The sequence below is a fragment of the Molossus molossus genome, unplaced genomic scaffold (genome assembly GCF_014108415.1).
Source record: "Molossus molossus isolate mMolMol1 unplaced genomic scaffold, mMolMol1.p scaffold_m16_p_21, whole genome shotgun sequence".
In the NCBI taxonomy this organism is placed as follows: Eukaryota; Metazoa; Chordata; class Mammalia; order Chiroptera; family Molossidae; genus Molossus; species Molossus molossus.
Window position 1 is genome coordinate 6,557,879 of NW_023425357.1, and position 16,364 is coordinate 6,574,242.

General features: G+C 54.4%; 1 protein-coding gene across 1 annotated transcript; it reads left to right on the top strand.

The window, feature by feature from the left end:
* Nucleotides 1-5,960: 5,960 nt before the first annotated feature.
* Nucleotides 5,961-16,284, top strand: IL4I1 (interleukin 4 induced 1). The gene is made up of 7 exons (XM_036274996.1): nucleotides 5,961-6,065; nucleotides 11,027-11,265; nucleotides 11,881-11,993; nucleotides 12,450-12,651; nucleotides 14,312-14,380; nucleotides 14,716-14,852; nucleotides 15,327-16,284. The coding sequence occupies exons 1-7, from the start codon at nucleotides 6,029-6,031 to the stop codon at nucleotides 16,282-16,284; spliced, it is 1,755 nt and encodes a 584-aa protein (XP_036130889.1). The 5' UTR covers nucleotides 5,961-6,028.
* The last annotated feature ends 80 nt before the right edge of the window (nucleotides 16,285-16,364 follow it).

A 16,364-nucleotide genomic window follows, 5' to 3' on the forward strand; every position in this document is an offset into this window, starting at 1 on the left:
AAAAAATAAACTGCTGTTAATGTGAATAACTTAAAAGGAGAAAACTGGGTAAAATGAGCAGGTTCCAGAAGGCTGTCAGGTTGGGGGCTGTTTGTCGGAACTGGGAAACAAGCCCTACTGAATAGTACATTATTTAGGCACTCACACTACACACACACAAACTCAGGTCGTGGGTTCCTCTGATGCCAGCCCCAGCACACCACTGCCCCCTCGAAATCGCCTGGGAGCTTTGAGAGTGTCCGCAGACTCAGGGCAGCAGCCGAGGACTTCCCAGCAACACGATCCCTCACCCTCAGAAGCCAGGTCTGCTCTGGGCACCAGCCAGACTAAACTGTCCCCACTGTCCCTGTCCCTCAGCTCTCTCTCCTTGGCAGTGGTCGCTTCAAACAGTCATTCACTTGCCTGGGCACCTGCAGACACCATCTGGGTTCACCCCGTGAGCTCCAAAGATTTCCCTGGGGCAGAAACCAGAGGTCTCATGTAAGTGCTATGGGGTCACATCAGACTCCCTGGTTCTAGGACATAGACCCCAAGTCCTCTGAACTGAAAGTGACACTGAGTGACAAGGACACTCAGTGTCACTCAAATGCAGTGTGAGCTCTTGAAATTTTTTTCTTTTTTAATCCTCACCCGAGGACATTTTTCCATTTTTTGTTCAGATAGAGCGGGAGGGGGAGAGAAACATCGACGTGAAAGGGACACATCAAGTGGCTGCCACCCGCACGACCAACCAGGGCTGGGGACAAACTGCAACCGAGGTATGTGCCCTTAGCAGGAACCGAACCCCGGTCTCTCTAGACTGCTGAGCCAAACCAAATTGGCCAGGGCACTTTTTTTTTAATCCTCACTCGAGGATATTTCTCCATTTATCTTTAGAGTGAGAGGGAGAGAGAAAGAAACATCAATGTGAGAGACACACATTGACTGGTTGCCTCCTACATGACCCCGACCGGGGCAGGAGAATGAACTGCAACCAAGGTACGTGCCCTTGACTGGAATTAAACCCGCAACTGGTCCTCAGGCCGATGCTGTAACTGCTGAGCCAAACCAGCCAGCGCTCTTACTGAATCTTGATTCAAACAAACCAGTTGTTTAAAAATGTTTGAGGACTTCTGGTCAAGATGGCAGTGTAGGTAAACGGAGTATCGCGTCCTCCCACAACCATATCAAAGTTACAACTAAACTACAGAACAACCATCATTCAAAACCACCTGACATCAAGCTGAATGGAAGTCCTACAACTACGGAATTAAAAGAAGCAGCCACATCGAGACTGGTAGGAGGGCTGGAGGCAGACGGGCTGGTCCCACACCCACGTGTGGCGGATAAAAATCAGGAGGACACCTCGGCTGGGAAGGTCCTCCCTGAGGACTGAGGGGTCCCAGTCCCACACCAGGCCCCCGCTCGGGGTTGCAGTGCCAGGAAGACAATCCCCATAACTTCTGGCTGGAAAACCAGCGGGAACTGAGGCTCAGGGAGGCTGAGGCGGCTGGAGCCCCAGGCAGCTCCTCTTAAAGGGCCCATGTACGGACTTATCAGACTCACTTCCTCTAAGCTCGGAGGGGAGGCAGCTCAAGGGGCACCAGAGACATACAGGGAAGAACTGAGCTGTTTGCATTGGAGCGAGGGCTAGAGAGGGGGCTTTCTACGGGACAAAAGTGCTGTCAGAGGCCTTTGTTACTTTGGTGAGCCATTCCCTGGGGCGGCAGACAGCCACCATATCTGGGACTCCAGCAACCTAGCTCACACTGGTAGCCCCGCCCTGCTGACTCCCTGAGGCCCCGCCCCACCCAACTTTCAGGCCCACCCAAGCTGTTGCCGTTTCTTAACCATAGGATTGGCCCGTCTTGGATCCTGCTTCAGGTTTTCCTAAATTCTTTCAAACGAGCAGCATCTGGCCTCAGCCCCATACCTCCCATTAAGTAATACACAGAAACAAACAGGGAGGCAGCCAAAATGAGGAGACAAAGAAACAGGTCCCAAATGAAAGAACAGAAAAAATCTCTAGGAAAAGAACTAAGTGAAATGGAGATAAGCAACCTAACATGCTGAGTTCAAAATAGTGCTTATAAGGATACTCAATGAACTTAGTGAGGGCCTCAAGAGCATAAAAAAGTACCAGTCAGAAATGAAGGAGGCACTAACTGAAATGAGTAATTTACACAGATTCAGTAGTAGAGTAGGTAAAGCCAAGAAGCAAACCATCGATTTGGAATATAAGGAAGCAAAAAACATCCAATCAGAACAGCAAAAAGAAAAAATGAGGATAGTGTAAGGAGCCTCTGGGACAACTTCAAGCGTGCCAACATATGCATCTTGGGGGTGCCAGAAGAAGAGAGAGAACAAGAAATCGAAAACCTATTTGAAACAATAATAGCAGAAAACTTCCCTAACTTGGTGAAGAAAACAGACATACAAGTCCAGGAAGCACAGAGAGTCCCAAACAAGATGAACCCCAAGAGGCCCACACCAAGACACATCATCATCAAAATGCAAAAGGTTCAAGACAAAGAATCTTGCCTGGCCAGTTTGGCTCAGCGGTTAGAGCGTCGGCCTGCAGTCCGTAGAGACCCGGGTTCGGTTCCCACTAAGGGCACGTACTTCGGTTGCAGTTTGTCCCCAGCCCTGGTTGGTCGTGCGGGTGGCAGCCACTCGATGTGTCCCTTCAGTCGATGTTTCTCTCTCTCTCTCCCTTCCTCTCTCTCCCTCCCACTCTATCTGTACAAAAAATGGAAAAATGTCCTCGAGTGAGGATAAAAAATAAATAAAAAAAAAAGACAAAGAATCTTAAAAGCAGCAAGAGAAAAGCAGTTAGTTACCTACAAGGGCGTTGCCATAAGACTGTCAGCTGATTTCTCAAAAGAAACTTTGCAGGCCAGAAGGGAATGGTAAATATTCAGAGTGATGAAAAGCAAGAACCTACAACCAAGGTTACTCTATCCTGCAAAGCTGTCATTTAGAATTGATGGCCATATAAAGAGTGCCACATCCTCTTCCAACCATATTGTTTGACAGAGTCCGGATATGGAGAAGAAAGCTTCAAGGAACGCATCTTCTAGGAAGAGGACGTAGCATGGGGGTGGGACTAAAGGGTATTACAGGAATTGTAACAATTATTATTCTACTGTATGACTATCCTGGGAGTAACAAACAAGGTATCTGAAATCATGCCTCTTCAATTAATTTCTGAAGAAACTCCAGCTTCCCCTGAAACAGTCACCACTGCATGTCCAGACTGTCTTAATAATTTACTAATTCAATTAGGTAAAAAATTTTCCCTGAAAGTCCCTAATAAACAATTCATGGATGAATTGACAGGTAGAACTAATGGAGGCACCTTATACTCCTGTACCTCCTCTCCAGATAGAAAGTATTTCAAGAGAATAAAAGAAAATTGTATCAACCCCTACCCACTGCTGAAGGGTTTCCTTATATAGGTTATTGGATAAAAGGAAAACTACGGTACCCACCTAGAGGGGCTAGAAGTATACAAAGGATACCTGACCCTCCCTTGCTCTTTACAGGAGCATATAATGAAGGTAGAATAAGAATAGTTAACAAAGACAGACTCCATGTTCCTTATGAAAGCTTGCCTTCATGGAACAATTGGCACGCCAAGGTCCCCCTTCGTGTTTACGCACAAAGGAACAAAAGAAATCTCAATCATTGCAATTGAATAGGTTTTATAAGAAATGTCCTGAGTTAGTTAGGGAGGTAAAACAAAAACTAGCTGATCTAAAAACCCAGAACTACATTTTAAATAAAGGTCAACTATTAATCTCAGAGGGCCTATAGAAAACTGTCTCACAGGTTACTCTACTCCCTTCTTTGTATCTATAAATTAATTCTGATAAAAATGAAACTAACATCCTGGTACTATGGAATGTAACTCCCTGCTTCTTTAACCTCAAATGTCAAATGTATGCCAAAAAAGAAAGTATGTAAGCACATAGAAATTTGCAATAAACCAAAACTGTCACACTTCCTCTGAGTCGTGTAGTCATCCGTCTCCCAGCGCCGTGCCTTACCACCTTCGGGCCCCCGGATCCTGCTGCAGCTGGACTGCAGCAAAAGACTTTCCCAGACAAGAAAAAGTTAAAGGAGTGCGTCACCACCAAATCGTTTTGTTTTGTTTTTTTTTAATCCTCACCCGAGGACATTTTTCGATATTTTGTTCAGATAGAGTGAGAGGGGGAGAGACAGAGAGAAATATTGATGTGAAAGGGACACATTGAGTGGCTGCCACGCACACAACCCAACCAGGGCCGGGGACAAACTGCAACTGAGGTACATGCCCTTAGCGGGAACCGAACCCGGGTCTCTCCAGACCACAGGCCGACACTCTAAGCGCTGAGCCAAACCGTCCAGGGCCCAAATCGTTATTATATGAAATGTTGAAGGGTCTTTTTGAAGAAAAAGATAAAATATATGAACAAACAAAATGACAATGATTACATATCTACCGACAATGGTGTCTACAAACAAAATGAACAGGCAGAACAGAAACATTCTCATAGATACAGAGAACATTTCTTGGTTGCCAGATGGAAGGGGGGTTGGAGGAATGGGTGAAAAAAATGAGGGATTAAGAAGAACAAATTGGTTGCTAGAATGACAAACCTCAAAAGGAAGGGGGGTTTGGAAGGTGGGAAGAAATAAACCAAAAAACTTATATGCATATATGTATAACCAATGGACACAGACAGCAGTGTGGGAAAAGGTAGGAGGGGAGCGGGAGTGGGTAGGAGGAGGTCAATGGGGAGGGGGAATGAGGAATATCTGTAATACATTCAACAATAAAGATTAAAATATAAAATAAATAAAATAAAATAATACATAGCTATCAACAATCGAATCTACAAACAAAATGAACAAGCAGAACAGAAACATTCTCATAGATACAGAGAACATTTTGTTGGTTGCCAGATGGGAGGGGGTTGGGGAAATGGGCGAAATAAGTGAAGGGATTAAGAAGTACAAATTGGTTGCTAGACTGACAAACCTCAAAGGGAAGGGGGGTTGGAGGGTGGGAAGAAATAAACCAAAAAAATTATATGCACATATGCATAACCAATAGAAACAGACAACAGTGTGGGAAAAGGCAGGAGGGGGATGGGAGGGGAGCGTTAGGGGGTCAATGGGGGAAAAAATGAGGAATATCTGTAATACATTCAACAATAAAGGTTAAAAAAAAATGTTTGAGACATTCAGGGAGATGTGGACACTGATTTAGTGCCATTTTAAATGGGATCATGGTATTGTAGTTTCGTTTTATTTGCTTTTTTAATCCTCACCCGAGGACACTTTTGCATGTATCTTCAGGTAGAGCGGGAGGGGGAGAGGGAAGAAGAGACAGAGAGTCACATCAATGTGAGAGAGACACAGCGAGTGGCTGCCACCCACACGACCCCAACCGGGGCCGGGGACAAACTGCAACCGAGGTACATGCCTTTAGCCGGAACCGAACCTGGGACTTTCCAGTCCATGGGCTGACACTCTAACCCCTGAGCCAAATCGGCTAGGCTATAGTTTTATTACAAAGTAAGTTCTTATCTTTTAGAGCACAGATTGGCAAAGGACACCCAGTTCTGTTCCTAAGTAAAGTTTTTTTGGAACACAGCCACACCTATTCTTTCTATCTTGTGGGCAGAGTTGAGTAGACGAAATGGAGATTGGCCCAAATACTTACACTAAAAGGTTGGCCAACACCTGTTTTATGGAAACATCTTGAAGTATTTAACTATAAAATAATCGTACATCTGGGATTTGCTTTAAAATAATTTGATGGGGGAGGGAGAAAATGTAAACGCAACGAGATGGGCTATGAGGCAGTGAATGCACCTGGGCTCTTCGTCCCAGGCCCTCGGTTCTCATATTTGTTTGAAGTCCGTAAAAGCGTCTGATTGCCCTCCACAATCACACCCACTCTGACCCCATACCAGGACTGGCACCACTGGTCTAACAGGGCATCGGGACCAAGCCACGACTGTTCACCCTGACGATGACTTCTTCCCCAGGCTGACGAGCCATGGATGCTGAGAGAGACTCCCGGAGCCAGCCATGCAGTGAGTGTCCCCCGACCCCGGGCCTGGGGGTTTTGGAAAGGGAAGGAGGGGGCAGGAGGGCTCCATGGGAAGGATGCCAATGTCCAGGGGTCTGGCCAGAGATCTGGGCATCAGTAAGTCTGCCCTTTGCCCTCTCTGCCCTTCCCCTATCCAGGTCTGGACCCCTGACTTCTACCTGGGGCCTTGGGCAACCCCTGGGCAGGCTCTGCCTCTCTCTGAGACTCGGTGAAACTTGTAATAGTGACCATTCAGGGTTCTTTGGGCTAACTCAGAAAAAAATACACATAAGGCTCTCATCCTGTCCCTCACACATCTGTGTGGCCACCGTCAACTTTAGCTGCCGGGACGGGCCACAGAGGCCCCCAGGGGGCTGGGCCAGGTCTCTGGCTGCTTCACACTTGATCTGAACCCCCATTAGAATCGTCTTTGGGGTTATAGAAGCAAATTATACAATAAGGTTTTCTCCCTAAAGACTTTTTTGTTGTTAATCCTCACCCAAGGATATATTTTTTCATTGATTTTTAGAGATAGTGGAAGGGAAGAAGGGAGGGAGAGAGAGAAATCAATTGGTTGCCTCTCCCATGTACCCTGACCAGAGCCAGGGATTGAACCTGCAACCCAGGTACATGCCGTTGACCAGGAATCAAACCCAAGACCTTTTGGTTCGTCTTCCCCCAATGCTCTAACCACTGTGCAACACCAGCCAGGGCCCGAAAGACAGTTTTTTTTTTGTTTTTTTTTTATCCTCACCCGAGGACATTTTTCCATTTTTTGTACAGATAGAGTGGGAGGGAGAGAGAGGAAGAAAGAGAGAGAGAAACATCGATGCGAAAGGGACACATCAAGTGGCTGCCACCCGCACGACCAACCAGGGCCGGGGACAAACTGCAACCGAGGTACTCGCCCTTAGTGGGAACCGAACCTGGGTCTCTCTGGACCGCAGGCGGACGCTCTAACCGCTGAGCCAAACCGGCCAGGGCCCGAAAGACAGTTTTTATCTGGAAGGATTTACATTGTTTTTTAGGAACTACATCATAAAGCCATACTATCCCCAAATTAATTGAAACAAACATACTTGATGTGGTGGGAAGCCCAGGCCTTGCCCCGTCTGCCCCACCCCCATTCTCAGTGTGTCTAGCTCCTAACCTGACCCAAATGCGTTGTCTTACCCATCCCACCTTAACCCACACCAGAAACTTAACCCTGACAGCAATCTCCTCGGAATGGCTCTGGAAGGCAGTTCCGCCAGTGACTCACAATCTCCTGTCCCCAAAACAACTTCTTGTTATGTGGCCTTCCTGCCCACCGCACCCAGGTCTCCATCCTGGACTAGATCGGGTCACTCGGGAGTTCCACCCAACATCCACCTAACCCCAGAAACAGTTGGCAGTGTCTGGAGATACCTGTGGCTGTCCCAGCTTGACGGGGAATGTTACTGGCACGTAATGGGGAGAGACCGGTGGCGCTGCTCAACACCCAACAGGGCAACCCCCACAAACATGGCCTGCATGGCAATAGTGCCCAGGTGGGAACCATGCCCTGGCCCCACCCCTTGTCCAGGAGTCCCAGCTTGTTGCTGAGTACAGGGCTAGAGCCAAGCTCTTGGGATCAAACCCAGCCCTGGCCGGTTTGGCTCAGCGGTTAGAACGTCGGCCCGCGGTCCAGAGAGACCCAGGTTCGGTTCCTGCTAAGGGCACGTACCTCGGTTGCAGTTTGTCCCTGGCCCTGGTTGGGTCGTGTGGGTGGCAGCCATTCGATGTGTCCCTTCCACATCGATGTTTCTCTCCTCCCACTCTATCTGGGGGAAAAAAAACAAACAGACCCAGGCTCAGTCACTTAGCAGGTGACTTTCTGGGCCTCCGTTCTGTACACTGTTAAGTGAGGACACTGCGTGCCCCCTTGTCAAGTTGTTCCTGGAGTAAAGGAAGGCGAATGTATAAAGTAAATGCCAGGTTGTGAGCCTGATCCCCAGTGGGGGGCATGCAGGAGGCGGCCAGTCGATGTTCTCTCTCATCGATATCTGTCCCTCTCCCTTCCTTTCTCCCTAAAATCAATACAGAAAAATTATTTAAAAAAAAAAAAAAGTATCTGACACATTCTGGCCGGTGTGGCTCAGTTGATTGAGATTTAAAAAAGAAAAAAGATCCGAAGTATTTGGCACATGGGACTGAACAGCACCTGTTGTCATTTTATCAGCAGCAAGGAAGCTGATCAGGCTGGGAGGACCGGACTCTCGTGCCAGGCTGGCTCCTGATTCTGGGCAGCCTGCTTGAGTCCAGCCGGGCCCGCTCTCCCCTGCTGACTCCTTGGTGGGCGTTGGGAAGGCCAGCACTCCACTCCTCTTCCCAGACTAGCCTAGCTGGGCGCGCCTGGAGCCAGGGGGACTTCGGAAAGCAATCCTGTGTGCGAGTGACCAGGGGGCCTTCTCAGGGACCTCAGCAGGGCCCCCCAGTCGCTCTGGGGACCATTGCTCCTGGCACAGGCCCTGGGAGCCCCTGGGCTCTGCTGCCTCCAGCCCTTTCTGCTTCCTTTCTCTGTGGGGCTTTGCCATGAAGCACGGGGACCTCTGGGCAGGGGACACCTGCCATTCCCGGGCAGGATATGCGCCTTTCCCTCTGCAGGCCAGGTCCCCTCCCTCACAGTGTCTGGGATTGGAGGGGAATGTGCTCGAGGTACAGCTGCTGGCACTGTGGGTGAGGTCTAAGCCGGTGGCACTCACACCCTCCGTCACCGTGAGCGAAGCAGGCAGGGCCTGCCATGGGGAGGCCTGGCGCGGGCCCGCGGTCTCCCCTGACCACCCGTTCACCATGTCTGAGCCTCGGTACCTCCTCTGTCAAACGCAGCCTTGTGCTGCCCCAGTGCATGCAAAGCACTGAGCTGAGGCCACCTCAGAGTGAGTGTCACTGGGGATAGTCCCTCTTGCTGCTGTTTTACTGGCTCGTGCCTTTTGCTTTGGCTGGTCCTCTGAGCTCTGTGCAGCTCACTGATTTTGTTTCCTTCTTGGCCACTGCCTCCCATTCCCCACCCCCGCATCATATGTTTTCTGACTCACTCTGTGCAACTCCCCATCAAACCACATCCCAGTGATTTACTGCTCGGACTTTCTGGCCCTGTTGCTGCCATGGATCCGTGCCTCTGCCCTTCCTCCTCCCCGCAGCGTGGAGCCCTCCCCTCCTACCCCAGGAAAATCCCTGAATTGCCGCCCCACCCCCACCCACTTCAGGGTACCCGCCATATTTCCCCTGACAAAGCCCCACAGCCAGGAGACCTCTGCTACCCCCCCCCACACACCGTGTGAGAGTTCCTCATAGCCGGGTCACCTTGTTCTCATTGCCTGCCACCCGCCCCTCAAGATAAAACAGCCCCAGTGTGGCCAGTGTGGCTCAGTGGTTGAGCATCAAACCATGCCCCAAGAGTCACTGGTTCGATTCCTGGTCAGGGCACATGCCCAGGTTGTGGGCCCGATCCCCATTGGGGGGCAAGCAGGAGGTGGCCAATCGATGTTCTCTCTCATCGATGTTTTTCTCTCTCTCTCTCTCCTTCTCCCTTCCTCTCTAAAAAGAAAGAAAGAAAAAAATTAAAATTAAAACAGTGCTCCAGAGGTGGGGGTAGCAGAAACTAAAAGCAGAGAGGCAGGAGCTCATGGGGCCATTTCTCCGAGGCTGAACGGAGCCTCCAGTGTTCTAGCGGGGACGGTGAGGCTGGGCAGACGCCTCCTGGGCTGCCCCTTGTGCAGCCAGGGGTGAGGAGCACTCACCTAGGTCCCTCCAAGCATCTCAGCGGCAGCCGGCATTTCCTGAGGAGCAGGTTCTGGTACTGACCCAGGTGTCGGTCACAGGGCCTGACCTGGACTCTAGCTGGTCCTCCGAGTAGACTGGAGTCACACACTGTAGACCGGAGTCACAGAGTGGTGGGTCCCTTGCACAGAGTCCCTGGGTGGAAGATACCCATGGCCCTGCCTCCAACCACTGTGCCGCTTGCTGCCTGAGTCCACTGTGGCACCCATGTCACGGAGCGGGAGACAGCGGGTACAGAACAGCCCTGTGGGAGGGGTGGGGAGCCAGGGAGTGCCATTCAGGGCACAGCAAGGGCTGGCACCGAGAGGGATTCAGAGGCTGTCACAGGGAACATGCAGCCCCAAGGCCAGAGACCCCTTCTCCCCTTCGGAGAGTCAGGGAGGCAGAGAGCACAGGAGAAGGCAGACACGGGGACCCTGTTTCCCGGGACAGTCCAGGGCAGCCGGCCCTTAGCATGGTTAATTAAGCCTTTATTCCCTCCAACTATCCAGAACCATCTGGGGCAAGAGGAAGGAATCAGACTGATTTGCTTCCTCCTGACTCCCCTGCCCCACCGGCCACCCCTCTCCAGCCTCAGTTAGACCCTGAGCACCTCACCCCAGGACCCAGGAAAGCAGTTTCGTTTCCTCCTCTTTCCAAAAGGGAGGGGAGGGCGGGGCTCAGCTGGTTTAAGGGCCCCCGGAGGGAAACCCCACAGACAAGCAGAGGGGACAGAGCAGACAGGCAGTGCTCCTGTCCTCAGACAGCCAAGGCACAGAGGAGAGACGGACAGACTGGGAGGAGGTGAGAAAAGGGGATTAGAGAAGAGAGACAAGGAGGCAGAGCTGGGGAAGGGGTGCAGGGAGGGGAGAGGAGGGCAGACAGGCAGGCGAGCCCAGAGCAGGAGACTGTGGGACCAGGATCAGGGAACACGTGTCCAGAGAGAGTGGGGAGCATAGCGGGGAGGGCTGAGGTGGGAGCTGGGTGGCCCACAGGGAGCCACGCTGGGGTGGAACCCAGTCCTCTGTCACAGTGGCCCTTGCTTCCCTACCAACCCAGACTCTACCTCCCAGTGAGAGTCATGACGCCCTTGTTGGGTAAGTAAGCAGAGGAGGGGCACATGGGAGGTGAGGGGCAGAACCTGTTCTTCCCCCACATACCCACTGACCATGTCCTCCTCCCCAGCCTGGCGCCTCCTGGCCCTGGTCCCCATCCTCCTTGGCCTGGTGGCCTCCCTAGAATGGAAGACTGTCTACAGCCAGGACCCCTTTGAGAAGTGTATGCAGGATCCTGATTATGAACAGCTGCTCAAGGTTGTGACCTTGGGCCTCAACCGGACATTACATCCCCAGAGGGTGATTGTGGTTGGTGCTGGTGTGGCTGGGCTGGTGGCCGCCAAGGTGCTTAGCGATGCCGGACACAAGGTGAGAAGTGCTGCTTGCAGTCTACTTTGAGTCTTTCCTGCTGCAGCTGGAGGGACCTGGCTGCATGCCTGTGGAGGGGTGGGAATGGTGGGGAGAGGGAGCTTTCCTTGTGGTCTGGGAGGGAGGCCTGGAGCTCCTGCTCCCAGAGGGAGTGCATGGTGCACCGAGAGGCCTTTGACTGCGTCCCACTCCCATCCCAGAAGCAGTCCCCGGAAACCTCTGAGCTTTCGGAGGGAATTTGTGTTGGTGGAGATGGACACTCTGCCCAAGGGGAAGTGCCCCCCTGAGGTCTAACCACGGCCCTTCTCACTGAAACCCAAGAATGAGAATTGGACCCGGCCAGGGATTTCTGCGCATATGAGGAATTCCCCCCTCCCTGCGCTGGGAAATCCCTCTCATCTGGGCGGCAGCCTTCCTGTGGCCATGTGGACATTTTCATACTGCGCATGCTCCCTGCGACTCTCTGTTCTCCCACCGGCCACTCCTCACAGAGGAAGGGACCCCTGTCTAGTTTCGGTCTATGCTGCTGTGGGGATGGAACTTGGGGGGCTGGCATGGGAGGATGGGGTCAGTGGGAGGAGCTGAGGGGCCCTGCTCGATGTCCCCCTCCCTCAGGTCACCATCCTAGAGGCAGACAACAGGATTGGGGGCCGCGTCCTCACCTACCGGGATGAGAAGACAGGCTGGATTGGGGAGCTGGGGGCCATGCGCATGCCCTCCTCGCACAAGTAAGGCCTGACCTGGCACCAGCCTCAACCAGAGACCCAGCCTCCAACTCTGTTCTTTCCCCAATCCCAGCCCCACCACTGCACCCCTGAAGTGCTCAAGCCACCAAGTCCAGCTGGACCCCTAGCTAGCCCCACCCAGCGCCTCTGGATCCCCAGCTCTGCCTCCCCTGACCTGGTCTCTTCTCTGTCCCAAGCCTCCATCCAACCCCAGCAAAAGCCAACTCGCACTCCCAGCCCAACCCTACACCCGGACTACCCTTGGCCCTCCAACCTTGTCCCCATTTCATTCCTGTCTCCAGCACTGATGACCCCACACCTAGCCCCACTCCAGTCTCACGCCCATCCTCAAACCCCATCCCCCGCTGCCCTACCCGCTCCCTTCCCTTCTTCAAGCCCCGTGGGGACAGGGAGCCCCGCCCCCCTGCCGGACCCTCCCAGCCTTGCCTGCTCCCGCAGGATCCTGCATGAGCTCTGCAAGAGCCTGGGGCTCAACCTGACCGAATTCATCCAGTACGACGAGAACGCGTGGACCCAAGTGGGCGACGTGAAGCTGCGGAACTACGTGGTGGAGAAGATGCCGGAGAAGCTGGGCTACGATCTGTACCCCGAGGAGAGGGGCCACGCGCCTGAGGACATCTACCAGATGGCTCTCAACAAGGTGGCGCACCCGCCTGCCCCTCGCCCCTTCTTCCCTCTGGCCGGGATTTTCTCCTCTCCCGCACGCCTTCTGGCCTTCCAGCGCCGCCAACTCCATCTGTAGTTTTCCCGTGACCTCTGCCAGTCCCCAGAGCCCTGTCAGCCTTGTCTCTGATCCCCGTGCCACCCACACTGTCCTGGACAACCTCACCTTTCTACATCTTTGGCTTCAACTTTGATCTGCAGGCGGATGTCTTCCAAATTCATCTCCTGAGACCCACACCTACATCCACCTACCCCTGGCCATCCCCAGGACCCCGACACTGAGCTGTGTCTTCCCCTAAACCCTCATGCTCCCGGCTTCCCTACTCGCCCAGCCCTGTCGCTCCCAGACACGAGGCCGACTCTGAGTGCTATCCTCACTGCCTGCCCCGCCCCACCCTTTCACTCTTTCTTTTTAATCCTCACCTGAGGATATTTTTCCATTTATCTTCAGATAGAGTGGGAGGGAGGGAGAGAGAGAAACATCGATGTGAGACATCGATTGGTTGCCTCCCGCAGGACCCCAACCAGGGCCGGGGACTCAACTGCAACCTAAGTATATGCCCCTGACCGGAATCGAACCCGAGACTCTGGTCCGCAGGCTGACGCTCTAACTGCTGAGCCAAACCAGCCAGGGCCTTTCCCTGACTCTTTTGCACTGTTCCCACCTCTTTGTCCCCACAGCCCCAACCCCAACTCAGGCTTCATCCTCTCCCCTAGATCCTTTCTGCCCTGCCTGGAAGACCCTTTCCCTTCCCACCCAGAGAACCCTGTCCATCCCTCAAGAACCAGCTCCAAAGTCCCCTCCTGCGGGAAGCCTTCCCTGATGCCCTCAGGGAGGAGCTGACCTCCCCCTTCTCTGGCAGCTCCTAATGGTCCCTCTCCCCTTCTGGACAAGGGTGGTGCCGAGTTCAGGCCATTTCTGTGTTGGCGCTGCCCAGTTTAGGGAGCCGAGGGAAACGAGGTGAACGGTGAGCGAGCCAGTGAAGGGCACATCCTTCAGGGAGCTCCGCGGCCACTAGGGGAAGCCAGGTGGACAGGCAGTGAGGATGGCCACCGGTGTGCTGGATTAGCCAGGGGAACAAGTGCAGGGTGGCAGAGCTGAGGGTGCTCTGGGCACAGGATATTGTCCTTAGAACTGGAGCTTCCTTAAGAGATGGTGACCGAGAGGCTGGCAGGGGCTCGGATGCCAGGCTGAGGGGCTAGAACTCTGTGGCTCCAGGTGCCAGGGAGCCATCTGAGGAGGGCTATGGGCAGGGAGGGAACTCTGCTTTCGTCTGTGCCCACAATGATCCAGGTGATAGTTACTGGGCACCAGAATGACGCAGCACTGACACAGACACAGTCCCTGCCTGCACCAGCATGCTCACAGCCTAGGACACACAGGCCAAATAGCGCAGACTGGGATGAGCATTTCCGTGCCCAGGTGTGCCGGGGGGTGGGCATTAACGACTCAGGAAGACTTCCCGGAGCGGTGACATCTGAGTAGCAGTGGAGGGCAAGGCCCAGGGCACAGCATCGGCAAAGGTGGTAAATGGCCAGCCATGGGCAGGAGCAGGAAGAGCACCCAGACTTGAACCCCAGGCCCGGCTCTACCATCCTGCCCTGCAGCTCAGCGCTGTCTGCTTGTTCCACTGCAGGCCCTCAGCGACCTCAAGACATTGGGCTGCAGAAAGGCGATAAGGAAGTTTGAGAAGCAGACGCTCCTGGTGAGTGGGGGTCTCGGTGTCCCTGTCTGAAACCAGGCCTGGGAGGGTGCCGTGGGCTTTGGTCCTAGAGTCAGAGGGCAGGAACCTGGGACCCAGGGCTGACACGGCCTCCCTGCCTGACCATGGGGCTGGACATGCCCCCTCTCTGGGCTTCAGTTTTCTTATCTGTCACAAGATGAGGGGGACCGATCGCTAAGGTCCAGGGAACCTACCAAGCTCTTTGTGGTGTCAGGTAACGGGGAGGCTCCACTGGGGAGGGTCCCGGCAGGAGTGGGGATGGAACTGGCAGGTGCAACTTGCCTGGGCTCTGACCCCAGCCTGCGCCTGTCCCCCAGGAATACCTCCTGAAGGAGGGGAACCTGAGCCAGGCTGCCATGCATCTCCTGGGAGACGTGATGTCCAAGGAAGGCTTCTTCTATCTCAGCTTCGCAGAGGCTCTGCGAGCCCACAGTGGCCTCAGTGATCGACAACGGTGAGGGGCGGGGCCTGCAGGGCCAATGGTGGGAGTAACAGAGTGGTGGGGGCCACCAGCATGGGGCAGGCAGGCAGGGGCTATTGAGAAGGGCCAGCTTGTAGAGAGAAGGGGCCCAAGGGGAGGAGAGACAGGATGCCCGGGTCTGGCCACACTTGCCCCCACATTCGGTGTTGTCTGGAGGTAATGGGTAAGAAAGGTTCTTGAAGAAGGGCAGGTCCAGAATAGAAGAGGTGGTGTTCCTGGGTCACATGATTCTCGGCTTCCCCGCCCTCGGGACTTCAGGCAGTGGTGGATGAGTGCGGGTGGGCTCCCCGGGAGCCAGCAGGTGTCAAGTATGGGCCGGGAGTAGAGTGAGATTAGAGGGTTCTGGGAGGTGAAACCGAGAACAGGTACCCAGGAGTGCGCAGGAAGGCCGGCAGGAAGGAGCAGGGCCGGAGAGCCCCGGTCACGGTCCTGCCCGCCACCCCACAGGCACAGCCGCATCGTGGGCGGCTGGGACCTGCTGCCGCGCGCGCTGCTGAGCTCGCTGTCGGTGCCCGTGCTGCTGCACACTCCTGTCGGGGCGATAACCCAGGAGCCGGAGGCGGAGGTGCGCGTGCACATAGGGAGCGCGCACCGGGCCCGGAATCAGAAGACCATGGACGCCGACGTGGTGCTGCTGACCGCGAGCGGCCCGGCGCTGCAGCGCATGAAATTCTCACCGCCGCTGACGCGCCCGTTGCAGGAGGCGCTGAAGGAGCTGCACTACGTGCAGGCCACCAAGGTGTACCTGAGCTTCCGCCGGGCCTTCTGGCACGAGGAGCACATCCTGGGGGGCCACTCGAACACCGACCGCCCGTCGCGCGAGATATTCTACCCGCCCCCGGGCGAGGGTGCGCTGCTGCTGGCCTCCTACACGTGGTCGGACGCGTCGGCCACATTCGCTGGCCTAAGCTTAGATGACACGCTGCGCTTGGCGCTGGACGACGTGGCGGCACTGCACGGGCCGGTAGTGTACCGGCTCTGGGACGGCACCGGCGCTGTCAAACGCTGGGCGGAGGATCCGCACAGCCAGGGCGGCTTCGTGCTGCAGCCGCCCACGCTTTGGCAAAAGGACGGCGGCGAGTTCGACTGGACGGTCCCCCAGGGTCGCATCTACTTCGCTGGGGAGCACACCGCGTACCCGCATGGCTGGGTGGAGACGGCCGTCAAGTCGGCGCTGCGTGCCGCGATGTCGATCAACAGCCGGGGCCAGGGCCCGATCAGCAGCCAGGAGAAGGCTCTGCACATGGAGGAGCCCGGGCCCATGGTGTCGACACCTGCGTCCACACCTGCGTCGACATCTGCGGACTGCCAGCCCCCGTGCAAATCTGAAAAGGGCGGGTCCACCCACCCTTCAACCCTGTCTATGCTAACCACTCCTAACGTGACCAGCCAGACGACCACTTAGTATTAAAGTATTTTAGGAAAAAGCCTTGTGGTCCACCCCCTTCCCTGGCTCAGGGCTTCCCCGTTTGTGCGGAACAGAGC

What these genes read in the sequence shown, in the direction of transcription:
- IL4I1 (XM_036274996.1), top strand. Translation starts at nt 6,029, where the DNA reads ATGGATGCTGAGAGAGACTCCCGGAGCCAGCCATGCA. An exon ending in TTAGCGATGCCGGACACAAG is followed by an intron (nt 11,266 to 11,880) that starts GTGAGAAGTGCT and finishes CCCCTCCCTCAG; the next exon opens with GTCACCATCCTAGAGGCAGA. An exon ending in ACCAGATGGCTCTCAACAAG is followed by an intron (nt 12,652 to 14,311) that starts GTGGCGCACCCG and finishes GTTCCACTGCAG; the next exon opens with GCCCTCAGCGACCTCAAGAC.